The sequence below is a fragment of the Gadus chalcogrammus genome, chromosome 8 (assembly GCF_026213295.1).
Source record: "Gadus chalcogrammus isolate NIFS_2021 chromosome 8, NIFS_Gcha_1.0, whole genome shotgun sequence".
NCBI lineage: Eukaryota > Metazoa > Chordata > Actinopteri > Gadiformes > Gadidae > Gadus > Gadus chalcogrammus.
The window spans coordinates 20,215,839-20,240,455 of record NC_079419.1 but is presented as its reverse complement, the minus strand read 5'-3'; the positions used below and the strand labels follow the sequence as shown (position 1 = coordinate 20,240,455).

At 42.8% G+C, this 24,617-nt stretch overlaps 1 protein-coding gene across 1 annotated transcript; it reads left to right on the top strand.

Annotated features, from left to right (window-relative positions):
- The first annotated feature begins 1,919 nt into the window (after positions 1 to 1,919).
- On the top strand, positions 1,920 to 23,663 carry tfr1a (transferrin receptor 1a). Its single transcript, XM_056596925.1, has 18 exons — positions 1,920 to 2,042; positions 10,229 to 10,278; positions 10,661 to 10,898; positions 12,428 to 12,620; positions 12,984 to 13,206; positions 13,418 to 13,540; positions 13,801 to 13,878; positions 14,291 to 14,430; positions 14,947 to 15,095; positions 15,387 to 15,506; positions 15,715 to 15,800; positions 16,385 to 16,448; positions 16,561 to 16,628; positions 17,736 to 17,779; positions 17,883 to 17,973; positions 18,342 to 18,563; positions 19,157 to 19,309; positions 19,647 to 23,663. Exons 2-18 carry the CDS (start codon positions 10,246 to 10,248, stop codon positions 19,887 to 19,889), a joined length of 2,268 nt encoding a protein of 755 aa, XP_056452900.1. The 5' UTR covers positions 1,920 to 2,042; positions 10,229 to 10,245; the 3' UTR covers positions 19,890 to 23,663.
- The last annotated feature ends 954 nt before the right edge of the window (positions 23,664 to 24,617 follow it).

Below are 24,617 nucleotides of genomic sequence, written 5' to 3'. Positions count from 1 at the left end.
GGCGATTCGAAATTAGCCAAATACTCGAGACAGGACCAATATTAAAAATTTCGGTGTTAACAACTCTATTTCATCCGGGGCCAACCAGTAAGGGGGCTCAATGTTCAAAAAAACGGAATTGTCCTTTAAGCTTGGAGGAAAGTGCTTTGAACGCTCTGTTGAGTCTGAGTTTACGCTCTGAGCTTCGTGTGGAAGTAAAGCTACCCGAGTCCTACGAGTTCATGTCACAAAAATGGCTGCCCATTTCGCTGTCATTACATTGATAGACTTCTAACATTTGCATTACGATACATTATAGCTTACAATTAAATACATCACCTAAATAAATCCTCGCTCATGTTCAACCATTGCAAGCACTTCATAACAACAAGTATGGATGCCCACAGGGACCTCTTTGCGCTTCTTTGCTGAACCAGATGAATCAGTTATTAGAACTGTTTGCAATGGTTGAATGGTTGAAATTATCAGGTGAAGTTTATAATAGTAAGCTATAATGTATCGTAATGCAAATGTTAGAATGGGTGTTAAGTTCTCCTCTAGTGCTTGCTGCAAGTTCACTTTGGTCTATCAATGAAATGGGCAGCCATTGTTGTAAAGCGATCTCAGAGGACTCCGGAAGCTTTACTTCCACATGAAACTCAGAGCGAAAACTATGACCCAACAGAGTGTTCAAAGCACTTTCCTTCGACCTTAAGGTCCAAACCTCTGAACCTTCCGGAAACTCATACCGTTTTAAAGGCTGCATAAGTGTTGTGGTTAATGCTCCATTTAAAGCATATCTGATACATATTTGACCTCCTATAATGCCCCTGGGCACCATACTTCAAAGCTCCCCCCCCCCCCCACCACATGCTGTCCCCCTGAGAAAAATATCAGACATAATTAAGGGGATTTCTCAAATGTAATTTACTAACTTGATCAGTATGGTCAGTGAGCAATATATTCAAATGTCCCAATTAAAAATGTCTATCAATTCAAAAAGCACAGCACAGCACTATGGTTTGGTTTGGTCTCCTCCTCAGATAGGCAAGTAACTCCTTCAATGTCTCAAGCGGCTGCATTGTCTAAAGTTATGTCATCCCTTGAACCTGGTTAGTATGCTATACCAAACATTTGTCATAATCGCGGTCTTCAATTTCTGATGTTGAGCGTTTGCGCATTTGTGCGCACTTGTGGACCAACTAAATTCTGACAGATTGGGGAAGGAGGGAGTAATAGTGTTCATCTTGATTTATTTATCTTATTATTATTATTATTATCCTTATTTTTGTGAAATTAATATTCATAAACGAGACACACACACACACACACACACACACACACACACACACACACACACACACACACACACACACACACACACACACACACACACACACACACACACACACACACACACAAACTGGTTGTCAATGTCAATGGTGGGCACATTATTTTGGATAATCCGGTGTGCAGTTGCTTATTGGTCCTCCATTATTTTGTAGCCTATTATGTATTGTGTTACGGGGTAGCCTAATGTATTTCAGCATTATTTTCAAGAGAAACAATAGCCTACATTTTAACTCCAGAATCCAACAAATGTAATAATATTCCTCATGTTGTATCTTATTTTATTGGCATTTTGCCTCTTCGACATTGCCATGATTGGTGCATCCCCGGATTGATGTGCCATGACCATGGGCCTATTGACTTGTCTTTCCGTCGTGAAACGCAGTTCATTTCCATGGCGGTTTTCGCGCGAAATGAATGAAGATAATCGGCAGTGTTGCAATAATCGGCCATATTTACCGCACAATCTGGCAACCCGGCCCCCTGAAGGACCCATTGGAAGGACCACGTGGGAGGAGTGCATGGACTGCAACGCGAGATTTGCTTCAGGATGTGAAGTATATGTGACGTTTCCCTCACACACAGCCAATCAGATCCGAGGTGCCAAGGTCGAGGACAGCCACTACGAGAAGCAGGTAGAGGAGACCTGTAAGAGCAGAAGACGCCAGAAGGGGAGTCCAGCACCTCGTGTAGCACCGGCTCAGTCACACAAGGTGAGGAAACTCTTTCATCCTATATACACACAACATGAAGTGTAATAGGAAACACTTGGCCTCGTATGAATGGGTTACAACGCCATGAGATGAGCAGAGGCAACCTCTTAGTTGATGTTCATGATATGGAGTATAACCTATTATAATAGGCCTATTTGGTGTCCTGTGCCGTGCGTTTCACCAATGTTCGTTATCTTCTGCGATATTAGTTCCGTGAAGCCACCGATTATAAGTAATTTGGGTAAACCCCACATTTGTCGCTTAGGCCGTTTTGCATTTCGTAGGAGACAAAGGCTGTGTCCCCCAGTAGTTATCCTATTGACATTGGCAACGAGGACGCCATGAAGCGGAGCCTGGGAGACACGCTCGTGCTGCTGTACCCCCGCCTCATGTTGGCCCACGGTCAGGGTCAGAAATGTATGAAACGCTGTAATATATATATCCGATACTTAGCAGGGGCATCCAACCAGAACAACGTTGATGCGTGACAAAAACATATATTTTCAATATATATTTAACAGTAGTATTTTCTCAATGTGCATTATTAAATATGAAGGCCTAATATTTGTACATGCTATACAGTATTTTCTCAATTATGGATTGCTGTTAAATGCACGGCGCATAGTGCTGAATAAATACTTTGGGTTTTATTCTGTAATTATAAAGGTAGGACATGGTTGAAATAATACAACTGTTTATTAGAGTGCAATATGCTATAGCTAGATGCGGTGGGACTTCTCTATACATGTTCAATGTGTTGTCTATAGATGTTCGGTTCATTACTATAGCAAAGCACTTGGTCGAGGTGTAGCAGGTGAACTTGACATGTCGCTGGGTTGATGCCCTTGAATAGCTTGCCCCCCGTGTTCCTAAGGCTCTTGTAGGCCTACTGCCCAGCATGACAGCATTCTGAGTGAGCTTTTCTTGTAAATGTTTAATAATTAAAATTATTATTTGTGTACCACAAGGGTAATGCATACAGCAAGGGTCAGGTGCCCCTTATATTAAACAGGTGATGAAAGACGCGTGTTGTTTAGGATGACGTTCAGAATCAGACTTGATAAACACAATAAATAGGCTACACCTCATTCTATATGTCGTGGAGATGGTTAGGATGAGATCAATGCAAGGCTATTATTAGGATAGAAAATATGTGTAGGCCTACGTCCAGCTCACCCAAGGTAACCTATAAAAAAACCTTTGTTATCACTACAATCGTTTTTCTTTTGTGTGTGTGTATGTCAGTTAATTTGCTAGTGCACCAATCTTTAGGGTGATTACATATGTGCGCCTCAAAAAGTCCATTTCACTTGAGAACTCAAGTGCTATTTCTCGCCAACCTCGCTCGCCCGCATTCTCCCCTGTGAGCAAGCCCACTCAAAACTCCATGCTCAATGTGACTCTCACATGATTTCCCCCTGAACAATGATTCCCTCACTACCCCACCTCCTCCTCTGAACCCTCTTACACACACACACTTGCAGTATGCTCTCCTAAGCGTTGTTCTCCAGTCCTCTGGTCCAGTGGTTCGCCCTCTTCTCAGTTGTACCTCCAAAATGGATCTATTCTTATGGTCAGAAGGTGGTCCAAGACTCACTAGAATTGATTGTTGATAATGTCAGAAAAGATTGGATGCATTGCTTTGCTTTAATTTAGGCTAATAGTTATTGGCAAGGTAGAGTTTCTACTCTTATTTGTTTGCATTAGTTTCTGCTCGTCGATGCAATCTTACCTGTCATTGTTTGACATTTCCTGACATAGCCTACTTCCTGTTTGTATACTGGATGGACAGGATATCACAAGATTACCGTCACTTTGACGGTAATCTTTTTCTGTTTTGCTACTAGTCTATTTCTGAAGCAACGGTTACTAGGGCAGCTGCTGGGTTAAGAATGAGAGGGGCTAGCTACTAATGGCTACCCCTCCACCCCCCTCATTTTTCTAGGAGCCCCATGGCCAATTGGACTCAATATACCCTCGGTGACTCATGCTCAGTGTTGTAGTCTGGGTTAGGGTTAGTCAATCGTCAATGCCATTTTTTAATCAGACTGCCTGAAGGTAGAGGAGGGGGTACATTCAGAACACCTTCTGGGTCAATAAAAGGTGCCGTTGACTTTCTGAAGGTTCTGTTGAGGTTGGCTTGGTTTCCCTCTTCAGTACCCAATGGCTTAGCCTTGAATCTGTGGTGGAAGTTAACGATCCTATTGAAGTGGGTTAGGTATCGTTCGGTTCGTCATTGGAAGCCTAGAGCTCTCCTCAGGGCTGCTTGACACGTTGCTTCTTTGGGCAGATATGTGTCGTCCACAACGCGGCCCTCATTTGATCTGATTGTCTTGTATGTCGTTGGCACGAGCACGTTTCCTGGGTAGGGCGTGACCCACGCTCACCCCTCGCTATCTCTAATGCACATGCACGTCTCCGAAACATTTTGACTGGAGATATACACAACGTGCACTTTCAGAGCATTACGCCTCCGAGAACTTTGGGTACTACCACCATTTTTTTTTTTTTTAAAGTTGAATCACTCCAAAGTATTGTTTAGCGATTTTTTCATCAGCTACCCCTTATTGGAGAATCTTGGCCATTGGTCTCACTAAATGGTTAAAGCGTCATTTGTACATGTATACGTTTTGTAACACCAACTTGGATTGTTACTAATCCATTGGTCCCCCTAACTGAGTGGCTGGTTAAGCTGATTAAAGTTTGAGTTCTGCTATGCTTGGTATGCACAATCCTTGGCGTCACCTTAAAGAAATAGGTGAGGAACAACAGTCACAGCAAACACATGGACCCCTTTTTGTTCAAGTTGTACTTTTTATATGTCTGTACTTTGTACTTGAAACGGGTCATGTTTTGAATACTAACCCAAGACTGGCACATATAAAGCTTTTGATTCTACCTCCTCTTCTACTACTTGTATATCTAAGAATGTAATCAATATTAAACATCAGGCATTAACCATGCCTTGTAGCTTGCATGATTCATCCTTTACTATTTAGTATTTTGTGCACTCCAATAGGGCTTAAGAAGAACCTAATAACACCAGCAAACTCTCCTTGCTGAAAACTTTGTGAATTAGTCACTTAAGCCTAGAGTGTCCCCAGCCTTTATTACGAGTGGACATTGATGTTGTTTGCTCAGTGCTAAGCACTAGCCTGTGCTATCTACTAGAAGTATGCAAACAGCGAAGAGTTCGCTGAGGCCCAATTAGCATCATTATAAATTAAGCCAGTGCAACCAGTGCCGGCCTGAGAATATGAGTTTTCTTGGCGTTTTGCCCACACTCTTGTCTCTCATGCAATGTCCATGCTGGTCCATTGGCCTCGGGCTGCACTCTCTAGGGTTTGTAGTTCACTCTTAATAAGTAACGCTTTTCACAACCTAATTTAGCCTCTATATCTCTGTAGATGGTCTACTGCAGAAATGCCACAGACAACTTTAAGCAGTATGTAGTTCCCTCTCATCCAGATAGACCTTGAGTCCCATATTATCTTTGGCTTGTCTGGTGGATTAGCCTATATATATGTTAACGTCTACTCGACCCTGAGTGGCTATGTAGATATGGATGTTTTGTTCCACTCTGAAGGCCAGACGGGAGAAATACACCTTGGACTAGCTCTATCTAGAACATGGAGCCCTCAGTTGAGCAGAGTTTTGTTATATTTGAAATAATGGCACTCATTCCCATTTCCTTGCTGTATACTCCTGGAACCTGGGACTCAAACTCAGTTTGGTGTATACTTTTATCATTATCCAGTCAGTCAGCAGAGTCGGTTGTGGTTCTTGCCCCCCCCCCCCCCTCCTCTCCCCTCTGTCTTGTGAGTTCTGGGAATTCTCGGCTGCGTGGACTGGTGCAGGTTGTAGGGTACAGAGCGGAGGTGTGGGTGGGAATACAACCAGTACTTTATGGGAAGGTCCACAGCAGTGCGTCTAAGTGTCACTAGGCCAAGGCTGGAGGTTATTTGAGGAGGAGTGGAATAGAGGGATTTATTCTTTAGGATAATTTGGGTTGAAACAATTTAGAAGAATGAATTTATTATTTTATGGATCCACACAATTAATACAAGAACTTGACTAAACATTAAAATGGCTAGTTTTTAGAGCTGTCAAGCGATTAAAATATTTAATCGTGATTAATCGCATTAATGTCATAGTTAACTCGCGATTAATCGCAAATTATTTTTCTATGCTAAATATCCCTTGATTTTTTTGTCCCATAATTCTTCTCATTTTAATTCTCTTATCAACATGGTGAAGTGCATCGGCTCATATCTCGATATTTTCTGTTCGAATGGCGATATACGATATTATAACGATATTTTGAACAAAACAGGTAAAGTGTGTAGTTTTAACTCCGCGCCACTATCAACCATTTATTTAGTGTTTTCTTTTTTTTTTGCTCAACGAAGCACAGCTGTGCTTTAAAAACAGATAGCCTATGTAAGGGATAATGTAAAGAACGCCGGTCATTATCGGGAAAATAAGCCCCGACAGGGCGAACAGGACACCGACCTGAGGGGGCTTATTTTCAATAATGACCAACGACGTTCTATACATTATCCCGCTTATTACACGGCTACTTGCCTAAACGAAAAAATAACTTCATGCTCTGTCTTTTTACAATTTATTTGTAACCAGCATTCGTAGTGTTGATCAGCAGAGAAATAGTCCGCCAAAGACGTTGACGTCGCATAGCAACCGAAGACGCTGGAGTTGACAAGTTACCGGACTATTTGCGGAGTGGTACCAAAGACGTCATCGGAGACAAAAAAATCCTGTTTTCCTTGACAGCCTCTTCTATAATATGAATGATTTTTGCTTGTGTGTGCCCGTGCCCGCGATAAATCGCACACAAGCTAAAATCATTCATTAATGTGCTTTATTTTTATCTTGCACTATTGGAGCACGTATGAAGCGGCCACCGATTCTTGCCGGGTGCTTTATTCTTTTACACACATCCAGACTCGATCATTACTTCACTAAACTTACATGCATGCTACCGCTCGCTCGTCCACTGCACTCACACGCTGAACACACACACACACACACACACACACACACACACACACACACACACACACACACACACACACACACACACACACACACACACACACACACACACACACACAAAGAGAGTGATATGCGCACCAGATACTTTCTCGTGCGAACGAGATACTTTCTCGTGTGCACCAGATACTTTCTCGTGCGCACCAGATACTTTCTCGTGCTCACGAGAAATGTTTTGTTGTGATGCGCAACGTCCGTGGGTGGGGGAACTCTACGTACGGGGGGGGGGGGCGGGATTGAGCAGCTGAACATGGTTTGTAGGCTCAGAGAGCAGCGGTCAGCTTTATAAAATAGCGCTCGCAAGGCAACATCAAAATAATATATAATATACCGGTGTGGCGATATTGTCTCAACTACATATCGCGTTCCAAAAATATACCGGTATAATTTTAAAACCGGTATATTGCCCAGCCCTACCTCCTGCAACATTCTGTTGCAGAGCGGGATAGTTTGAGTAGTTATTTAAAAAATTTTTTAATTTATCTTCAATGTGTATTGGCCAGTCTGATTTTTCTGGACGCGATTCAGCCTGCCTACGCATAGCATGCACGCAAACTCACAGCCAGACCCAAGAACGACAAACAAGTTCTTATTCTTGACTAAGAGCAGCTTTTTCTTTAATGACATAGAAAAGAGATTAGAAAGAAAAGAAAACTAAATCTGTTTATTTTTTACCCAAGTTTAAGACTTGCCCCAACTCTGAGCACCTTTAAAACAAGACTGAAGACTTTTATGTTTGCTATAGCTTTCTGCTAAATCTTAAATACATTGCACTTTCTAAAAAGCTTTTTTAACTTTGCCTTTATTTTTTATTTTAATACTAATTTGCCTTTTTAACTTTCTATTTTACCCATTTCTTTGCATATGTTTTCTTTGACTTATCTATTATTTTATTTTATTGTATGACAATGTTTATATGTGAAGCACTTTGAGTCTGCCTTGTGTATGAAAAGTGCTATATAAATAAAGTTGCCTTGCCTTGCCTAAGTGTGTTGTAATGCAAGCTGCATTGATTATTGCATTGTTCATAGTCATATTTGTGACAAAAGCTTTTTCTCTGATAAGGTAATTAATCTGTTGATTTCTTTAATGATCATCACAAATGTAGGAAGTCATTAACAAACACTGAGTAGCAAATTCAGATGTATATATATTTTTTAGAGCTGTCAAGCGATTAAAATATTTAATCGTGATTAATCGCATTAATGTCATAGTTGACTCACGATTAATCGCAATTAATCACAAATTATTTTTCTATGCTAAATATCCCTTGATTTTTTTGTCCCATAATTCTTCTCATTTTAATTCTCTTATCAACATGGTGAAGTGCATCGGCTTGCCTTGTGCAAATGATTTTTTATTGATAACAACATTGGCATATACTGATCAAAACAGGACGATACAAAAAAAGAGCCTATAGTGCAATTAAACGACTGCTTTGAACAAATGTCATTTGAACATAGCAGTCAGGCTACTGCTTCTTTGTTTTGAGCCAAAGAAAAAAAAAAAAAAACTTTTTTTTTAAATATAATAATTGCGTTAATCGCGCGATAAAAAATTTAACGCCGTTAAAATTGGTTTGCGTTAACGCCGTTAATAACGCGTTTAACTGACAGCTCTATTTTTTTAATATTCCGAATGGAAATGTGCATAAAAAAAAAATTGCTTCGAGATGCATCAATAATCGTTTTAAGAATCGAATCTTTGACCTCTGAATCGGAATCGAATCGTGAGGTGCCAAGAGATTCCCACCCCTAATAATATGATGCCAAAGTCACCATTGGTATCTCAAACTTGTTATTTTTGCATAATGATTAAAATGGTAACTATTACCATCTTATTAATGGTAAAAGCTACCATTAAAAAATGGTAACTTAAAAAACCTCACTGCCCAAACAGGGCAGTGAGGTGATACATTTGGTGATACAATTTTCGTGGTTTTTTTGAGAAGTGAAAATGAAAACCAACTTTAACTTTTCTGTAAATGATAGGAGAGATGGATCCTCTTTCGGTGTGAATGGTTAGTTTGTTGGGTAGCTGGCCATCGTCTTCTGTTAGTTCAAATGCTTTAGAATCCCTACTGGGGAGATAACTTTTGCGTCTTTGCATGTAATATAGCCTAGGCCTATGTTCAGGTTTTGTCAACCAAATTCAGCTCTTCAATTCAATGTGCAATTGTGGATCAGTATATTATCCTCCCTTTTGAACTCAGGAGGAAAGTGAAATATTTTTTGTGAAAGAGGCAAGCGTAGGGCTGCACATCAAAATTGGAGTAATGGAATCTCAACTTAAATTCTCTGTTAAACAATCTTGAGTTAAAAAATAATGATCATGTGCATTATAACGAAAAAGACATTAAGTCATTAATTGTTGATGCTGCATGAATAGATGCATATTGTTCACTGCGGTGGGAAACTATATTGTTTGCAGGACCAGAACTTTATTGTCTCTTAAAGCATTGCAAATTCTTTCAGATAGACCTCGATAAAGTCAGTCAACTATTTGTGCATTCGTTTGTAAGCAAACCGCAACAAATGTTAAAATGAACATGTAGCAAAAACGATTGTTGTTCACCGGGGGATATGTGTAGAATGACCTTAACCTGAACGTACTGGTTTATTTGTTCATTGAACCAGTATAGGTTCAATTGTTCAAATCAGTTTAGGTTGGGTATGGTTGGGCGGCAGTTTAAACATCCCAGAGGGTGAGGAAAATTAGCTTATAAGGCTCCCACGAGGAACTGTTATCATAGATAATAATAATAATAATCCACAATGGCTGTTACAGGTGTGGGTGGCAATTAAATCAGAGCCATTGTTTGGTTTGGTAGGAGTGTAAGGGAAGTTGTGTTTGCATTGTGTGCACTGTGTGTTCCTTTGAACCGTGGGGCTGTAGACCGCCTGCTGCTAGACGCAGGTATTGCATACCTGGGAACGCTGTCAGGACCATAGGAAAGCGCTTTGATGTTTGGACAAGAGGTTCAACCCCCTCCTCCTTCCCAGAAATGAAAGGGAATATGTACACAGCACCTGAGCGGTGAAGACTCCCAGGCGTGGGATTTCACTGCACAGTTGGACTCTTGAACTTTGTCTAAGAGTTTGTTTTTTTTTCTTCAGGATCCTGAGAAGTGAAAATGGAACAGGCCAGAACGACGATATCCAAAATAGTGAGTCTTCCCACTGACCTTATACAAAGCCTTGCTTTGTACAACAATAGGCGAAGCCTAACTGTTCATCGGGTCGATGAACAGCAGTTGCATAACGGGTCTAAGTCTTTAATGTCACCTATTGTGTCTTTTAAAGGAAGTAAGCAAAATCACTTCCTTCAGATTCCAACCCGTGAATTATATGGTCGTTATAAACAACTTATTATTGCAAAAAAATAATTCAGGACCTATTGACACAGACCTATTTTGTAGATTGGATCACAAAAATAAATAATAAAATAATTGTAATACAAATATTCATTAACTGTGTACAAAGCCTTAAGGAGTTGACCTCATCGGGGAAGTAAGGCGGCGTCTGTCCACCTCTGTGTCCCCCTCTCAGTTCAATGGGGAGCCACGCTCGTACACACGCTTCAACCTCACCCAGAACATGGAGGGGGACAACAGCCACGTGGAGATGAAGCTGTCGGCCGACCTGGACGAGGAGGTGGGGGGCAACGGCGTGGGCGAGACCCACCAGCCCAACGGCGTGCACGGGCCCTACGCGCTGCGCAAGACCGGACGCTCGCCCATGAACATCTGCTTCCTGGTGTCCGCCACCCTCCTCATCTTCATCATCGGCGAGTACAGGGAACGTTGCATAGAGGGGTGGTTTCATTAGAAGAGATGGAGGCGTAGTCTAGTGGAGTAGAGTTACCGGGTGTTGATCCTCCAATGTCCGCAGAGCACAACGCCTAACCTCTGCCTGCTCATCTAAACTGCTTAAGCTACATTGTGTGGGTCTGAAGTAGGGCTGGGCGATATGGGCCAAAATGAATATCTCGATATTTTTTTACTATATCTCGATACACGATATATATCTCGATATATTTTGAATCTCCTCTAGAGCACATCATAAATGCTCGATTCAACCATGTCTGGCATAATGTTACGTCAGTAATAATTCTAGTATTACTGAAACATAAGTCTGCAGGTAGATTACATGAAACAACATATTGTTTAAACTCATTAGTGCTTTCTATTGGAACAATTTAGAACTTGCACATAAGAAAAGGAAAATCACAGCAAGTTAGATTTACCAACACAGCATTTATTCAAACCGTTAATTATTTATTAACAGTTTGAATAATATTTTTTATATATACACTGCCAGACGAAGGATCTAGTGCTATTCTTTTTCGAAACCAAATCCTCAGTTTCCATCCTTTTTTCTCTCTCTGGCTGTTCTTACTCACCGGTCGGAGGTACACACACCTACAGCAGCGCGCCTTCCAGACTACGTCACACACGCGCGTCCATGAGAATCTCGTGGACTCGCAATGGGCGGGGGGAGTGGGTGTGTTTTAGAGAGCCACAGGAAAGAGCGAGAGAAGGGAACGCTGTGCGTTAAACAAACCCCGAGAAGCCCAATCCCTATGAGCTCCCCACGCTACGGCCATCCGGAGGCGCACAGAGCTTTTGGCCGTGATATTATATAAACAATTATATTATATTATATATTATTATATATAGAGCTCCGGGAGTCGCAAACGGCAACAATCACTTTCTCCTCCATGCTGCAGTTCACCCCAGACTGCACTTCACCAAGTTTGACGGTTGAACGCTGGTTGGCTGTTACGTTACACATGTCACTCAGTGGCCACGCTGTTGAACGCTGATTGGCTGTCATCACGCGAAATTCGCATCAAAGTTTAAATATTTCAACTCGAGCACAACGAGTATGCCGGCGGCGGCAAAAAGAAACATTGCGTGCCAATTTGTATTCGATGTTCGCGACAGGGGCATTTTATACATCCCCTGGAGAACATCTTGCGATACATCGCATATATTCGATATATCGCCCAGCCCTAGTCTGAAGTCATTGAAGGGAAAGCAACCGTTCTTCATACTTGTTGAGGTGTGATCCACTGGTACGGTCAGCTGTAAGGGTAAAGCAATAATGTTCTGTTAACTATTATTTTCTTATTTTGTTATTGCTTAAGACTTTGTGGGGGGGGGGGTGTGTGTGTGTGTGTGTGTGTGTGTGTGTGTGTGTGTGTGTGTGTGGGGTATGCTATCCTGTCAGTTCAGAAGTGCTTTTGGCATCTTATACTTCTTCTTTGTTTCTCTGCGGCCTTCAAATACTAAAAACCTCCCCCCACTGCTGCAGGCTATCTGATTGGATACCTGGTTCACCGCAAGAAGGAAGAAGTGGCCCTCAGCTGTAAATTGGCAGACCTTCCCCTCAGCCCTCCCAGCGTAGTGCAGAGAGAGACGGGGGCGGCCCCGCTCATGGACTGGGTGGACGTCAAGAGCCTCCTGGCGGAGCAGCTGAGCGCCGACAAGCTGGAACAGGCCTTCAGGTGAGCCCCAAGTCTGGGAGGGAATCACAGGGTACCTCAAGGTACGTCCCACACGGCCCGCAATACCGATAATATCGCCATGCAGCGATTCTGCAATAATCAAAATATTGTTAGGCAATCCTACAACGATACTTCGCGATATATGTCTAAGGAACAACTAAGCACGGAAATCAGTTTGCTGATATTTCCTGTCTAAAGGAAAAATGCAAACGATTTTAGGATTTTTTTTTAATTTTGTTGATGAAAACATTTCCAGATAATTCTGGCAGATTTTACTCAAACTTTTACAATGATGGGCCATGGTGCTGAACGTCGGTGCAGGACAAGCGTTAGCGGCTCTTTCTGTGCCACTCTTCTCCTCAGGGACTTGGGCAGCGCCAGCCACCGAGCCGGCAGCCCCGGGGACGAGGCGCTGGCCACCAAGGTTCTGAGCAGGTTTAAGGCCTACTCCATGCATCCGTGGAGCGACGAGCACTTTGTCAGGGTCCAGGAGCCCGACGCCCGCAAGCCCAACCAGGTCACCTTCAAAGGGGTGACCGAGAAACAAACCGGCTTCCTCTCCTACAGCGCCACGGGGAATGTCACCGTGAGTGCAGTGTGTCAACCCTCTCCCTAGTATGGATGCTGTCTGGCATTGTTCTCTATTCTGAAAATAATAAATTCTACGGGTACAAACTTTTTCAGTTGTCACTCTTTTCACAAGGGCAGTTGTGACGTGTCCGGCTCAAGGTTGTGGTATCCCGCTTCTGACTTTCTGTGTGTGTGTGTGTGTGTGTGTGTGTGTGGCGTGTGTGTAGGGCGCCATTCTCTACGCTTACTACGGCCGGATGGATGACTTCGAGATGCTGAAGGACTTCAATATGCTTCTGAGTGGGAGGGTTGTGCTGGTGAAGGCTGGCAAGATCAGCTTTGCTGACAAGGTGAGGTCTCTGGGATTCAGATTGTGTTGCTTGTGTAGTTTTCTACACACAGATAAAACATTTTATGTAACTTTTCAAGACACTCTTGACAAGTTGTAAACTTTACAAAGGTAATTAATAGAAAGAATGCGGAATACCTAAGTGTCTGTCTAGTAGTAGTAGTAGTAATAGTAAAGTCAGGGCAGGTCCTGTCTTTGTATTCGGTGATTCCCGGTTGACTTGACTCCTCATGTATATCTACTCTCTCTCCCTGCCTATAGGTTGCCAATGCTGCCAGGTGGAATGTTTCTGCTGTGCTCATATATGGAGACACGGACATCAACGAGCTCTATGGACACGTAAGCCCTTTGGTTTAAATGTAATCCTATTGGCATGACCGAAGGAAAGGCTGTGATGTATGTAACGGCATGACTACACAATGCAGGCTCCAATTCCATGGAAATGTAAACTAGAGGCTGGGAAAATTGGCGACAATATTTTGATAGATTCACTTTGGTTTGGAATCTTGTATATTACTAATTCAGCACCAGTTTTCTGGATCGCTTTCAGTCTGACCCTCTGCACATTTAGAAGAACAGATATGTAATTGGGTCTTTTTGGTGCAATATAGTAGGTTAAGCCATGGCCCAGGTTTGGAGACCCTATGGGTCGGCCCCTGTAACTCCAATTTCAAAGGTTAGGGACAGCGGTTTCTTAGGCTTGACCTGAACACCCATCTTGGGTCTAAATGTGTGTTCTCTACCTCTCCAGGTCCACTTGGGCTCGGGAGACCCATACAGCCCCGGCTTCCCTTCCTTCAATCACACACGGTTCGCCGCAGTCCAGTCGTCCGGCCTGCCCTCCATCCTCGCCCAGACCATCTCCTGGAAACTGGCCCAACGCATCATGGGGTGTGTGTGTGTGTGTGTGTGTGTGTGTGTGTGTGTGTGTGTGTGTGTGTGTGTGTGTGTGTGTGTGTGTGTGTGTGTGTGTGTGTGTGTGTGTCTGTGTGTGTGTGTGTGTGTGTGTGTGTGTGTGTGTGTGTGTGTGTGCAGGGCCGACGGACTGCGGGGGAAAGTGAGGCAGTCGTGGGGGGGCCCATGGCAGAGGGGGGGCCCATGGCAAAAAAAAAAGAAGAAAAAAGAAAAGAAATTTGAATTATCCACCAGCCCATAGTGTTAGGAGTCGCACATGGCCTCCTCCCCCCCCCCCCCCCGTCCGTCCGTCCGTCCGTCAACAATCGTTCTACCCCCCCCCCCCCTCCCCCGCCTCCCCCGTCAACAATCGAGGGGGGGGGGGGGGGGGGCCATCAGTACCTCGTGTATAGGGGCCCAGGATTTGGTGCAACGGCCCTGTGTGTGTGTGTGTGTGTGTGTGTGTGCGCGCACCAGACTCGCACTAAAGCGTGGTCTGTGTCCCTACTACAGAAGTCTGGAGGGACACTTGCCACCCAATAAGTGGCGCGACGTGATCCGCCTGGGAGACAATGACGTGGTTACGGTGGAGGTCAACAACGTGCTGGTGGAGAAGAAGATCCACAACATCTTGGGCGTCATCAAGGGCCTTGTGGACCCAGGTCTGTCTCTGAACACTCTCTACTGGTCTCAGCCGGTTGGTAGTCAAGTGTCTAGGGTGCAATGGACTGGGGGTTGAATCTCCAATTTCAAGTAGCAAGCCATGGCCAAGAGTCTTTACCCATGATCCGCTCCTGAATGTCATGCATCAGTGTCTCTTTGGATGAAATGCTAAAGAAAACTGCAACACAAGTTACCAGCGCTACTAGAGTAACTAGCGCTACTAGAGAAATGGATTACAAAAATCATGTCAACGGCCACCCTCCCCTGAGCGTTCTTCTCTTTGCTCGCAGACCGTTACATCATCCTGGGGGCTCAGAGGGACGCCTGGGGCACCGGCTTTGCCAAGTCCACGGTGGGCACCAGTGTCCTGGTTGAGCTCGCCCGCTCCATCTCCACCATGGTGAAGCACCGTGAGTCACGCTCGCCACTCTGAAAGCTTCGCACAGTGACCGAAGTGTGTGTGTGTGTGTGTGTGTGTGTGTGTGTGTGTGTGTGTGTGTGTGTGTGTGTGTGTGTGTGTGTGTGTGTGTTATGTCAAGTGAGCTGCAACCTATTGCAGTTTTAGTGTTGAAATAATAATCCGATATTTGACCAGGCCTTCTATTCCCTGCGTGTCAGGGGGCTTCCGGCCAAGGAGAAGCATTGTGTTTGCCAGCTGGAGTGCCGGTGATTATGGGAACGTTGGCTCCACAGAGTGGCTCGAGGTAGGAATTGCATCCAATGAGCAGGAAGTTAAATTAGTACCGTATTTTCCGCACTATAAGGCGCACCGGAGTATAAGCCGCAGCAGCTAAATTGAATGATGTGTGCATATATAAGCCGCACTGGACTATAAGCCGCAGGTGTTTTAATGTTTAAGAAACAATATATCTATTCTTCCTCCACCTCTCTCGCTTCTCTGCTTGGGGTCGCTGACGCTTATAGTTTGCCTCCCTCGCTCTGGTAACGTCACGTACGTGAAAAAAAAACAACAAAGCTCCGAATACTGATCTAAGCTTTGAATACTAATTTTCCGAGTGGCCGTTAGCTGTAAAAATCCATAGATTAGCCGCACCGTTATATAAGCCGCAGAATCGAAAAATGGGAAAAAAGGCGCGGCTTATAGTCCGAAAATTACGGTAATTGTACAAAATGTAATGCAATTAAGAGGACTTGTGCCTTGTTAAAAATCCAAAAGTGTTTTGCAAAAATACTAAACTGGATTTAGAGAAAGCTCTCCAGCCGTGGTGATTATTCTTGTTCAGCATATTTTGTGTGATGTCTCACCACTGTCTATTTGTGTGCACAGGGTTACCTGGCCTCTCTGAGCATGAAGGCCTTCTCGTACATTAGCTTGGACGGTGTTGTGACAGGTGTGTGTGTGTGTTGCCCCTGAGGCCAGGGGTCAATCGTGCTGTCAATTTCATTTAAAAGTGGTAGAAGTCCTCCTGTGGTTTGAAACTTACCCGTTTCCTTATCTTCCAGGTTCCGATAAGTTCAATGCCTCCGCAAGCCACTTGCTGCAGTCCCTGGTAAAGCGCACCATGAAGGAGGTGAGCTTCAAACCAAACCAGGTTATACAGCCCGAAACACCAAACAGTTCTTAAAGAAAGTGAAACGAGTTTAAAATTATCAGAATAATAGAGATGCATGTGATGGCTCTGTCACACCAAATTTGTACCGGGTGCCAAATTTGTACCGCCTACGTAATCCATACGTAATCCATTCCAAACCTGCCTGGCAACAGACGATCGCGTCGCCCGTTGCCTGGCAACGGACGATCGCGTCGAATGACTTGGGAAGGTTCAAGAACATTCGCAAACTCGTTCATTGAGCGCGACAAGACAGATAACACTTATTTTACAAATTACATTTATTAGCGTTCCTAACTTTATATTTGTATTGTATTGTATTTATCTATTTCCCTAAACAGTATGTAATAAAAAAACATTTACCAGTTAGTAAATGCCTGCTCACCTATCTACCCATCTATTATCTATCTATCTATTACCTATAATCTATTATCTAAATTAAATTAAGGAAATTTAATTAACACAAGCTAGCTAGACTATGATACACTTTAAACACTCAGTTTACTAGCTAAATTCGATTAAACAATTAAATGCAATACAAATATAAAGTAAAAACAAGTGTCATCTAGCGATCCGTTATCTGTCTTATGTTATTTCGTCTTTGGCAACATGAGCGCGAATGTTTTTTGAAACCTGCTTTAAACACTCAGTTTACTAGCTAAATTCGATTAAACAATTAAATACAATACAAATATAAAGTAAAAACAAGTGTTATCTAGCCATCCGTTATCTGTATTATATTATTTCGTCTTTGGCAACATGAGCGCGATTGTTTTTTGAAACCTGCCTGGCAACGGACAATCCCTTACGTAATCTGTTGTCCGTTGCCTGGCAATGGACAACTGATTACGCAGGCGGTACAAATTTGGCACCCGATACAAATTTGGTGGAAGGATAAATACTACTCTATTAGAAGTTAGCTAAACTAAAAAGATTGTTTTACGATTTACCACCTTGCCGGTATCTAAATTCCCCCCCAAAATGGGTCTGGCCTACCTGCTTACTGACCTGTCTGGCCTATCTGTTCACTGACCCGTCTTGACTACCTTTCTACCTTGTGTCTTACAGTTGAGTCCGATCAAGGAGAGGGCGAAAATGCGGTGGGAAGCAAAGTAATTGCTCTATCACTTCTACCATCCTCGCCATATGGTGTTACCCTATTAGAACATGTGGTTATGTTTTGTGGTTCATGTGTGCCCTCCTGTTTTCTCTCAGCCTGCAGCCCATGCAGATGTCAGATGCTGCCTTTCCTTTCCTCGCCTTCTCAGGAATTCCCTCCATCTCGTTCAGATTTACCGGCACTTCTGTAAGTTTTGTGGTTCCAGTGCAGCCATCCTTTGAAACTAGGGAAGAGAACCTTGGCTTGTCTTTATGACTTGGACAGCACAACTTGACTGATAATTTGGTGTTTAGTCGAACAACCTAGTCATTAAACTATCCTGCCTCTGCAATTTCCTGATTTTCCAAGTATGTCATGTTTAAATATTAGTATTTGTGCAGCCACTTCTCTCTACAGTATTTCACCCTGATCACCATCCTGTCTCTCTTTTCCATGCCTCTATAGATCTTTTGAATGGAAATACGAGACACATTTACACTTCCCAAGCAATTTTTTAATTGAACAATGAAGTCTGTTGATAGATGTATGTGATCTCAGTAAAATTCTCCCCCCAGGACTACCCGTACTTGGACACCCCGCTGGACACCAAGGAGCAGCTGTCAAAGGCCACGTCATACCAGGTGCCCAAGCTGGCGCTGGCCGCCGCCCAGGTGGCCGGTCAGATGACCCTGCGCCTGGTGCACGACTACCTGCTGAGCTTCGACCTGCAGGGCTACGACCAGCTCATCACCGTCTACACGGCCGACATCAGCCGCAAACTGCTCACCCTCCAGAGGGTCCGTGTGTGATTTTGAACCGCCATGTTGATGATTTGTTTAACACTGTGCTTTTCCTGTGTGTATCTCTTCTACAACGAGGATAGGGTAGTTGTGTGTGTGTGTGTGTGTGTGTGTGTGTGTGTGTGTGTGTGTGTGTGTGTGTGTGTGTGTGTGTGTGTGTGTGTGTGTGTGTGTGTGTGTGTGTGTGTGTGTGTGTGCTAAATTAAGGCCAGTCATAGGCATTACAAACCTATTTAGCAACATCAAAGACACCAAGTGTTAATTGGCAAAGATTTTGTTTATAGTGCAACTTAACGTCATCTGAGACTTTAATACATATCCTATGTGTGCATGGGTTATACAGTCCGGATAGTTGGGCAAGATGGAGTCGAAATAATGATACTACTTTGATTATTATTATAATTAATGTATATTAATGGACGTTTAATAGAAGAACAGCCTCAAGGGAATTCTCAAACCACGTACTCAAAGTGTGTGTGTGTGTGTGTGTGTGTGTGTGTGTGTGTGTGTGTGTGTGTGTGTGTGTGTGTGTGTGTGTGTGTGTGTGTGTGTGTGTGTGTGTGTGTGTGTGTGTGTGTGTGTGTGTTCAGGACCCCATGCTGCTCAGGGAGGTGACCGCCGAGTGGCTCCAGGGGGCGTCGGGCTCATTCAGCCGTGCCATGAGCGACCTGATGTCATTCATCCGTGACAGCGAGCTGCATGACCCGGAAATGTGCCGTGAAATCAATGACCGCCTCATGCAGGTGAGACCCCCCCCCCCCCACCCTCACAGAGCAGGGGAACTGAACTGGATTTATAAATCAGACCAATGGGCAATGTACAGTTTCCCTGGTCAGATCTCACAATTGTAAGCTGAATATTTTTCGTGTCGCTCAGACTGATTTGAAGATAAACTCCCAAGACGATCCTGTCGTATTTTGGGTTATTTTTTCCCAAAGGCATTTCCCACCTTATATACCCAAGACAAATTTCATGTTTTCATTTTTATTTTTAAAGCCAGTCCAATTTCAATTGTTTGTGGCTTTGGACAAAGTTTGCCGAATGCCCCCTAGTAACAGACCACATGGAACGTGTCCCCAGGTGGAGAGGAACCTGCTGTCCCCCTATGTGTCCCCGCGGGACAGCCCCTTCAGGCACATCTTCATAGGCTCCGGCCAGCACACATTCAAGGCAATCGTGGATCAGCTGGAGGCCTTCCGGCTCAAGAACTCCGTAGTCGACGTCGACACCTTCAAGACCGAGCTGGCCCTGGCCACCTGGACCCTCCAGGGCTGCGCAAACTCGCTAGCGGGGGATGTCTGGTCTCTGGATAATGAGATCTAGACCACACCCACCCCCGTCCTGCACATGGTTGGGCCCTGACCACGTGTTGGTACCAACCAAAACCAGTGGTAGGACCTACCACGTGATGGGCCCCTCAAAGCTGTAGGTCCCAGCACGCGGTAGGTCCCACCACGCGGTAGGTCCCACCACAAGTAGGTCCCACCACGCGGTTGGTCCCACCACGTTGGTCCTGTCACACCAAAATTGTACCGGGGGCGAAAATTGTACCGCCTACGTAATCCTCGTTCGAAAATTCCAAACCTGCCTGGCAACGGAAGATCGAACGATGACGTAGGAAGGTTCATTCGCAAACATTCGGGCTCATTCATTGAGCGTCACAAGACGAAATAACATTTGATAGCTAACTTATTTTACAAATGACATTTATTAGCGTTTCTAACTTTGTATTTGTATTGTATTTAATTGTTTAATCGCATTTAGCTCGTAAACTGAGTCTATTAAAACAACAAGCTAGCTAGACGATGATACACTTTAAACACTCAGTTTACTAACTAAATTCAATACAATACAAATATAAAGTAAAAACAAGTGTTAACTGTATTATGTTATTTCGTCTTTGGCAACATGAGCGCCAATGTTTTTTGGAACCCGCCTGGCAACGGACAATCGCGTCCAACGTAATGTTTTGAACGCGGATTACGTAGCAGGTACAATCTTCGCCCCCTGGTACAATTTTGGTGTGACAGTCCCATCACGCAGAACTGGCAGCTTTTAGATCTGCAGATGATGTCCCTGTAAATGGACACAACAGTTGTAGGGCAGTCTTAACGCAATCGGTCATTTGATGTTCATCATTTGATGCTCATCCTAATATTGATTTCTACACTCCCAACACCCTGATTAACTTATAATATATTGTTTCCCTTTTTATTTTCACAAACTCCACAATGCCAAATTGAAATGATGAATTGGAATTGGCCTCCAAATGAGTTTAGGTTAAGGATATTCCACTGTGAGGGCGTTAAACCTAATGATCACCTCTACAATACGGAAGTAAACTCAAAGTCTGTGATTTTGACTTTAACTGAATAAGATGTAATTTATCTGATGTGCTTTCACTCAGTCTTGAGGAAACATCAATTTTTGCACAGCAGGACAAATCGCAAAATGAGCACTGGTTCGATTTCTTTATTGTTTACAGAACGTAATTTCTTTGCGATCAACAACTGCTGTCATATCTACTGATGTTGTATAGATCTTTTAATTGCATTCACACCTCGTCGTTTTGTATCTGACAAGGCTTAATGTACCATTGTGCTAAAATACACAGTTTTGTGTTGGAGTCAAAAGTTACCAGACCGCTAGAATGGTCAACCAATCAAGACAATCGGATATAGCTGCCTGCAGTCAACAACAAAAATAGGTAGCCATTTATCATTCTCACGTTAGTCTCCTGTGAAGATTGTCTTAAATGGCCACTTGCTGACCCAAGAGCAAAGTCCCATAGTCCATTTTTCTAAAATCCAGCTGAAAGTCTGAATCAGAAAACCATACCTGTATTTATTTTTGTTATTTATTTATCAGTGGCAGGGTTCACTATAAATAGTGCTATTTTTTATTGCTTGTTTATCAGTGGCAGGGTTCACTATAAATAGTGCTCTTTTTTTATTGATCTTTTTATATGTAATATATAATTATCGGGAGCAGTGCCTTCCATAATTATGACAGTTATACTGTCGAAATGACAAAAGCAGCATCTGCTTCAAGAAGTATACCTGTCTTCTGATAGGCGGCCAGATACACCTGTCAAGGCCAACTGCCCAATCACGGCAAACCGCCCAGCCCATCATGCCGTAGTCAAACCACCAATCTGTCAAATTCAACCGCTCTTACCAATCGTGGCCCTTGCAGAGGTTGGCATAAGAAAACCTTCAGTTTGGATCTCCACTTGGTTGAACATCCACTAGTCCGGTTGGTTGGGGGTTTTGCGGTCAGAGACATCCTGCCCCAGTACAGTTGGAGGCTCCCCGGGTGCCCTGCGAGTACCGCGCTCTCGGGGGCATGTATACTTCTAATCCTGAAGACGTTATCGGGAGCAGTGTCTTCCATAATGTGAAGGAAAAAAAGGTAGTTTTTGCCTACCAGTGTTAATCCATATCGGAGGCAGTGTCCTCCATATTTCACTGTAGGGGAGTGTATGTTTTGTATTATCGGGAACAGTGTTTCCCATAATTTCTGTATATAACAGTAACGGCACCATAAAATACACAAATTGTCATTGTCATTAACATCACCAGTTAGTTGTCGTTTTTATCTGTGTTTAACTCGGAGGTCTCGGATGGGCGTAAGAAGACTTGTAAGACGCAAACAGTGGCAGGTTCCCAGAAGGGCACAAATTATTTCGTGGCATAAACAACCGTGGCCACATGATCCATGAATAGCGCCCCTGATAACACTTTCGGGCTTCTTCAAACCGGCACCAAAGATTGGTGTCTATTGTGAAGAGTAGTCTTGGTAATGGGTCGTGCCGCATTTCAGAAGTCATATTTCCAGTCCCAACCGCCGGTTCCTCCTCCTCCCTTGTGCTTCTTCTATGGGGCTGCAGGCGTTAAGGCGTCAGTTTCCATTGGGATCGGGGTATGTTTGTATTTTCAAATCAAATCACCAAACAAATCCCATGACGCCGTCATTGGTTCCAACTATTGGTTGTGGTTGGCGGGCTTATCGAGAAGGCCGTGTCTCTCAAATGTGCGGGTGGTCCAAATGATGCAGATCAGATATAAATGTGTTATGTTTCGTTTGGTTAAAACGTTTATGTTGCTTTTCTGATGGTAGTCTTATGTGTGCCTTTTTTCATTTAGATTTTTTTTATTTCTTTTTTCGGTGAAGTCTGCATTATGTGGGCTCTTAAATAGCTGACGTCTTTCATGATTATGATGACACTGTTTGAAAAATCACATTAGTGCTTTCAATCTATCTCCCTCCACCCCAGTTGCTTTTGATAGATTAATATATATGTTAATTTTTTTTTGCTTGAACCAAAATGTGTCTAAGGTTGTGTAACATTCTATCTTTACCAAGGTTAAAACTAATTTCATATTAAGTCAATTGAAACAGTGATTATTAGAAGGTCGCTTCTTTTATACCCCCCCCCCCCCCCGCAGACACACACACACCACCACACCCTTGTGAAAGGTATGAAGGCAATGAAGCCAAATCTGGCGTCAGATAAATGCACATTTTTGTCACTTTGTTCAAACAACAAGTGGACAAAATACAACTGTTGAATAGTTTTAAAGATGGCCAACATAATTGCCTGCATGGTTCAGGATTTTCAACCTAATTTGTGACGTCGGAAAAATAAAAAGTAATTTAATAGAACTGCACAGAATCTGTACCACTTGATTTGAATATCTTGACCTTCAAATATTTATGTAGTCACAATAAACATGTATATTAACTTTAATTTAAATTGTTATGACATATTGAAAAGTAATTCTAATTGCCCTTCATAACTTTGCTTATTTGTTTCTTTACAAATTATCTCATTATTATTATTACTTTGAAAATCTTGATTTGTTTCAAAACATTTCTCAAACAGTAATTTTTTCTGATACTATAGGCTGCTCATTGCCGTTTGTTCTCATTTCTGTCGTTCAAATAAATGGTCATAAGGTACCCTGTGTTGACTCTTTTCATGATTTAGGCTACACACTCACATTTAGTTGACAATTCATAAACCAATGCTAATGACTAGGCAATGCAAGTTTATTTATACAGCACCCTTCATTCTCTAGACCATTCATAGACAATCTTTATTCAAATAACAAAATAAATATAATGATGTTCAGCACATAAAGAAAATACATATGTTGACTTCAGGCAAAAATAATTATATTAATTAAATACTTGAAGATATTGATCCATACACTAAACAAAACACACAATTAGACAAATGAAAGGTTAATGCATTGATTTTGTTAGGGCGGAGTAGATTTGGTAAAGATCCTGCACTATACTATTTAGGTGAGTGCTGCATGCAGCACTCAACTATTGTTCCTCTTTGGTTTTATTCTTTCTTATTCTTTCCAAAATTTGGGACTCTACTCCCTCCACAAATGTTCACCATTCCAATTGTAAAATGTTCATATTAGCTTGGAATCAAGCGCTTCCATTCCAGCTTCTTCTGGCTTAAACTTTTTTTTTTATATAATTTTTTTCAATATGACTGCACTGTAGTGAGGACAGTTAGGTTCATGTTGTGGACTTTTATTGTGAAAGGATTTGAAGATAATGTTATCAAGTCAATGAGGTCGCATTCAGGGTTTTGTTGTGCTCACCATTGGTCTTTTACATGCCTATTTTGTGTGTTGTGTAATCTCATTGAAGACCCATTTTCTGCTGCTGTCAGTGTGTTCTCTACACAGTGTGTGTGAGAGATATGTGAGATGTTTCTTTACATACCACATAATGTCATACTTAGTAATAATTAGCTTGCATTAAGGTGTGTATTCGTGTTTTGCCATTGCAGAAGCATATGATTCCTCAGCTTTCTGGCGATATACGTTTTTGGGCGGGTTTTTGTTTTATTTGGGCGTTTTTTTGTCTATAGTTAGGCTGGAAATTGTAAATGAAAGCTAAGACTCAAAGGATTCCAACGGTACAGACCTCATAATTTAGTGATCCTATTTAGATGAACTAGATGTGAAAGAATAAGGTCAATAACATACCTTTCCAAATTACTACCACACACACACACTTACATTA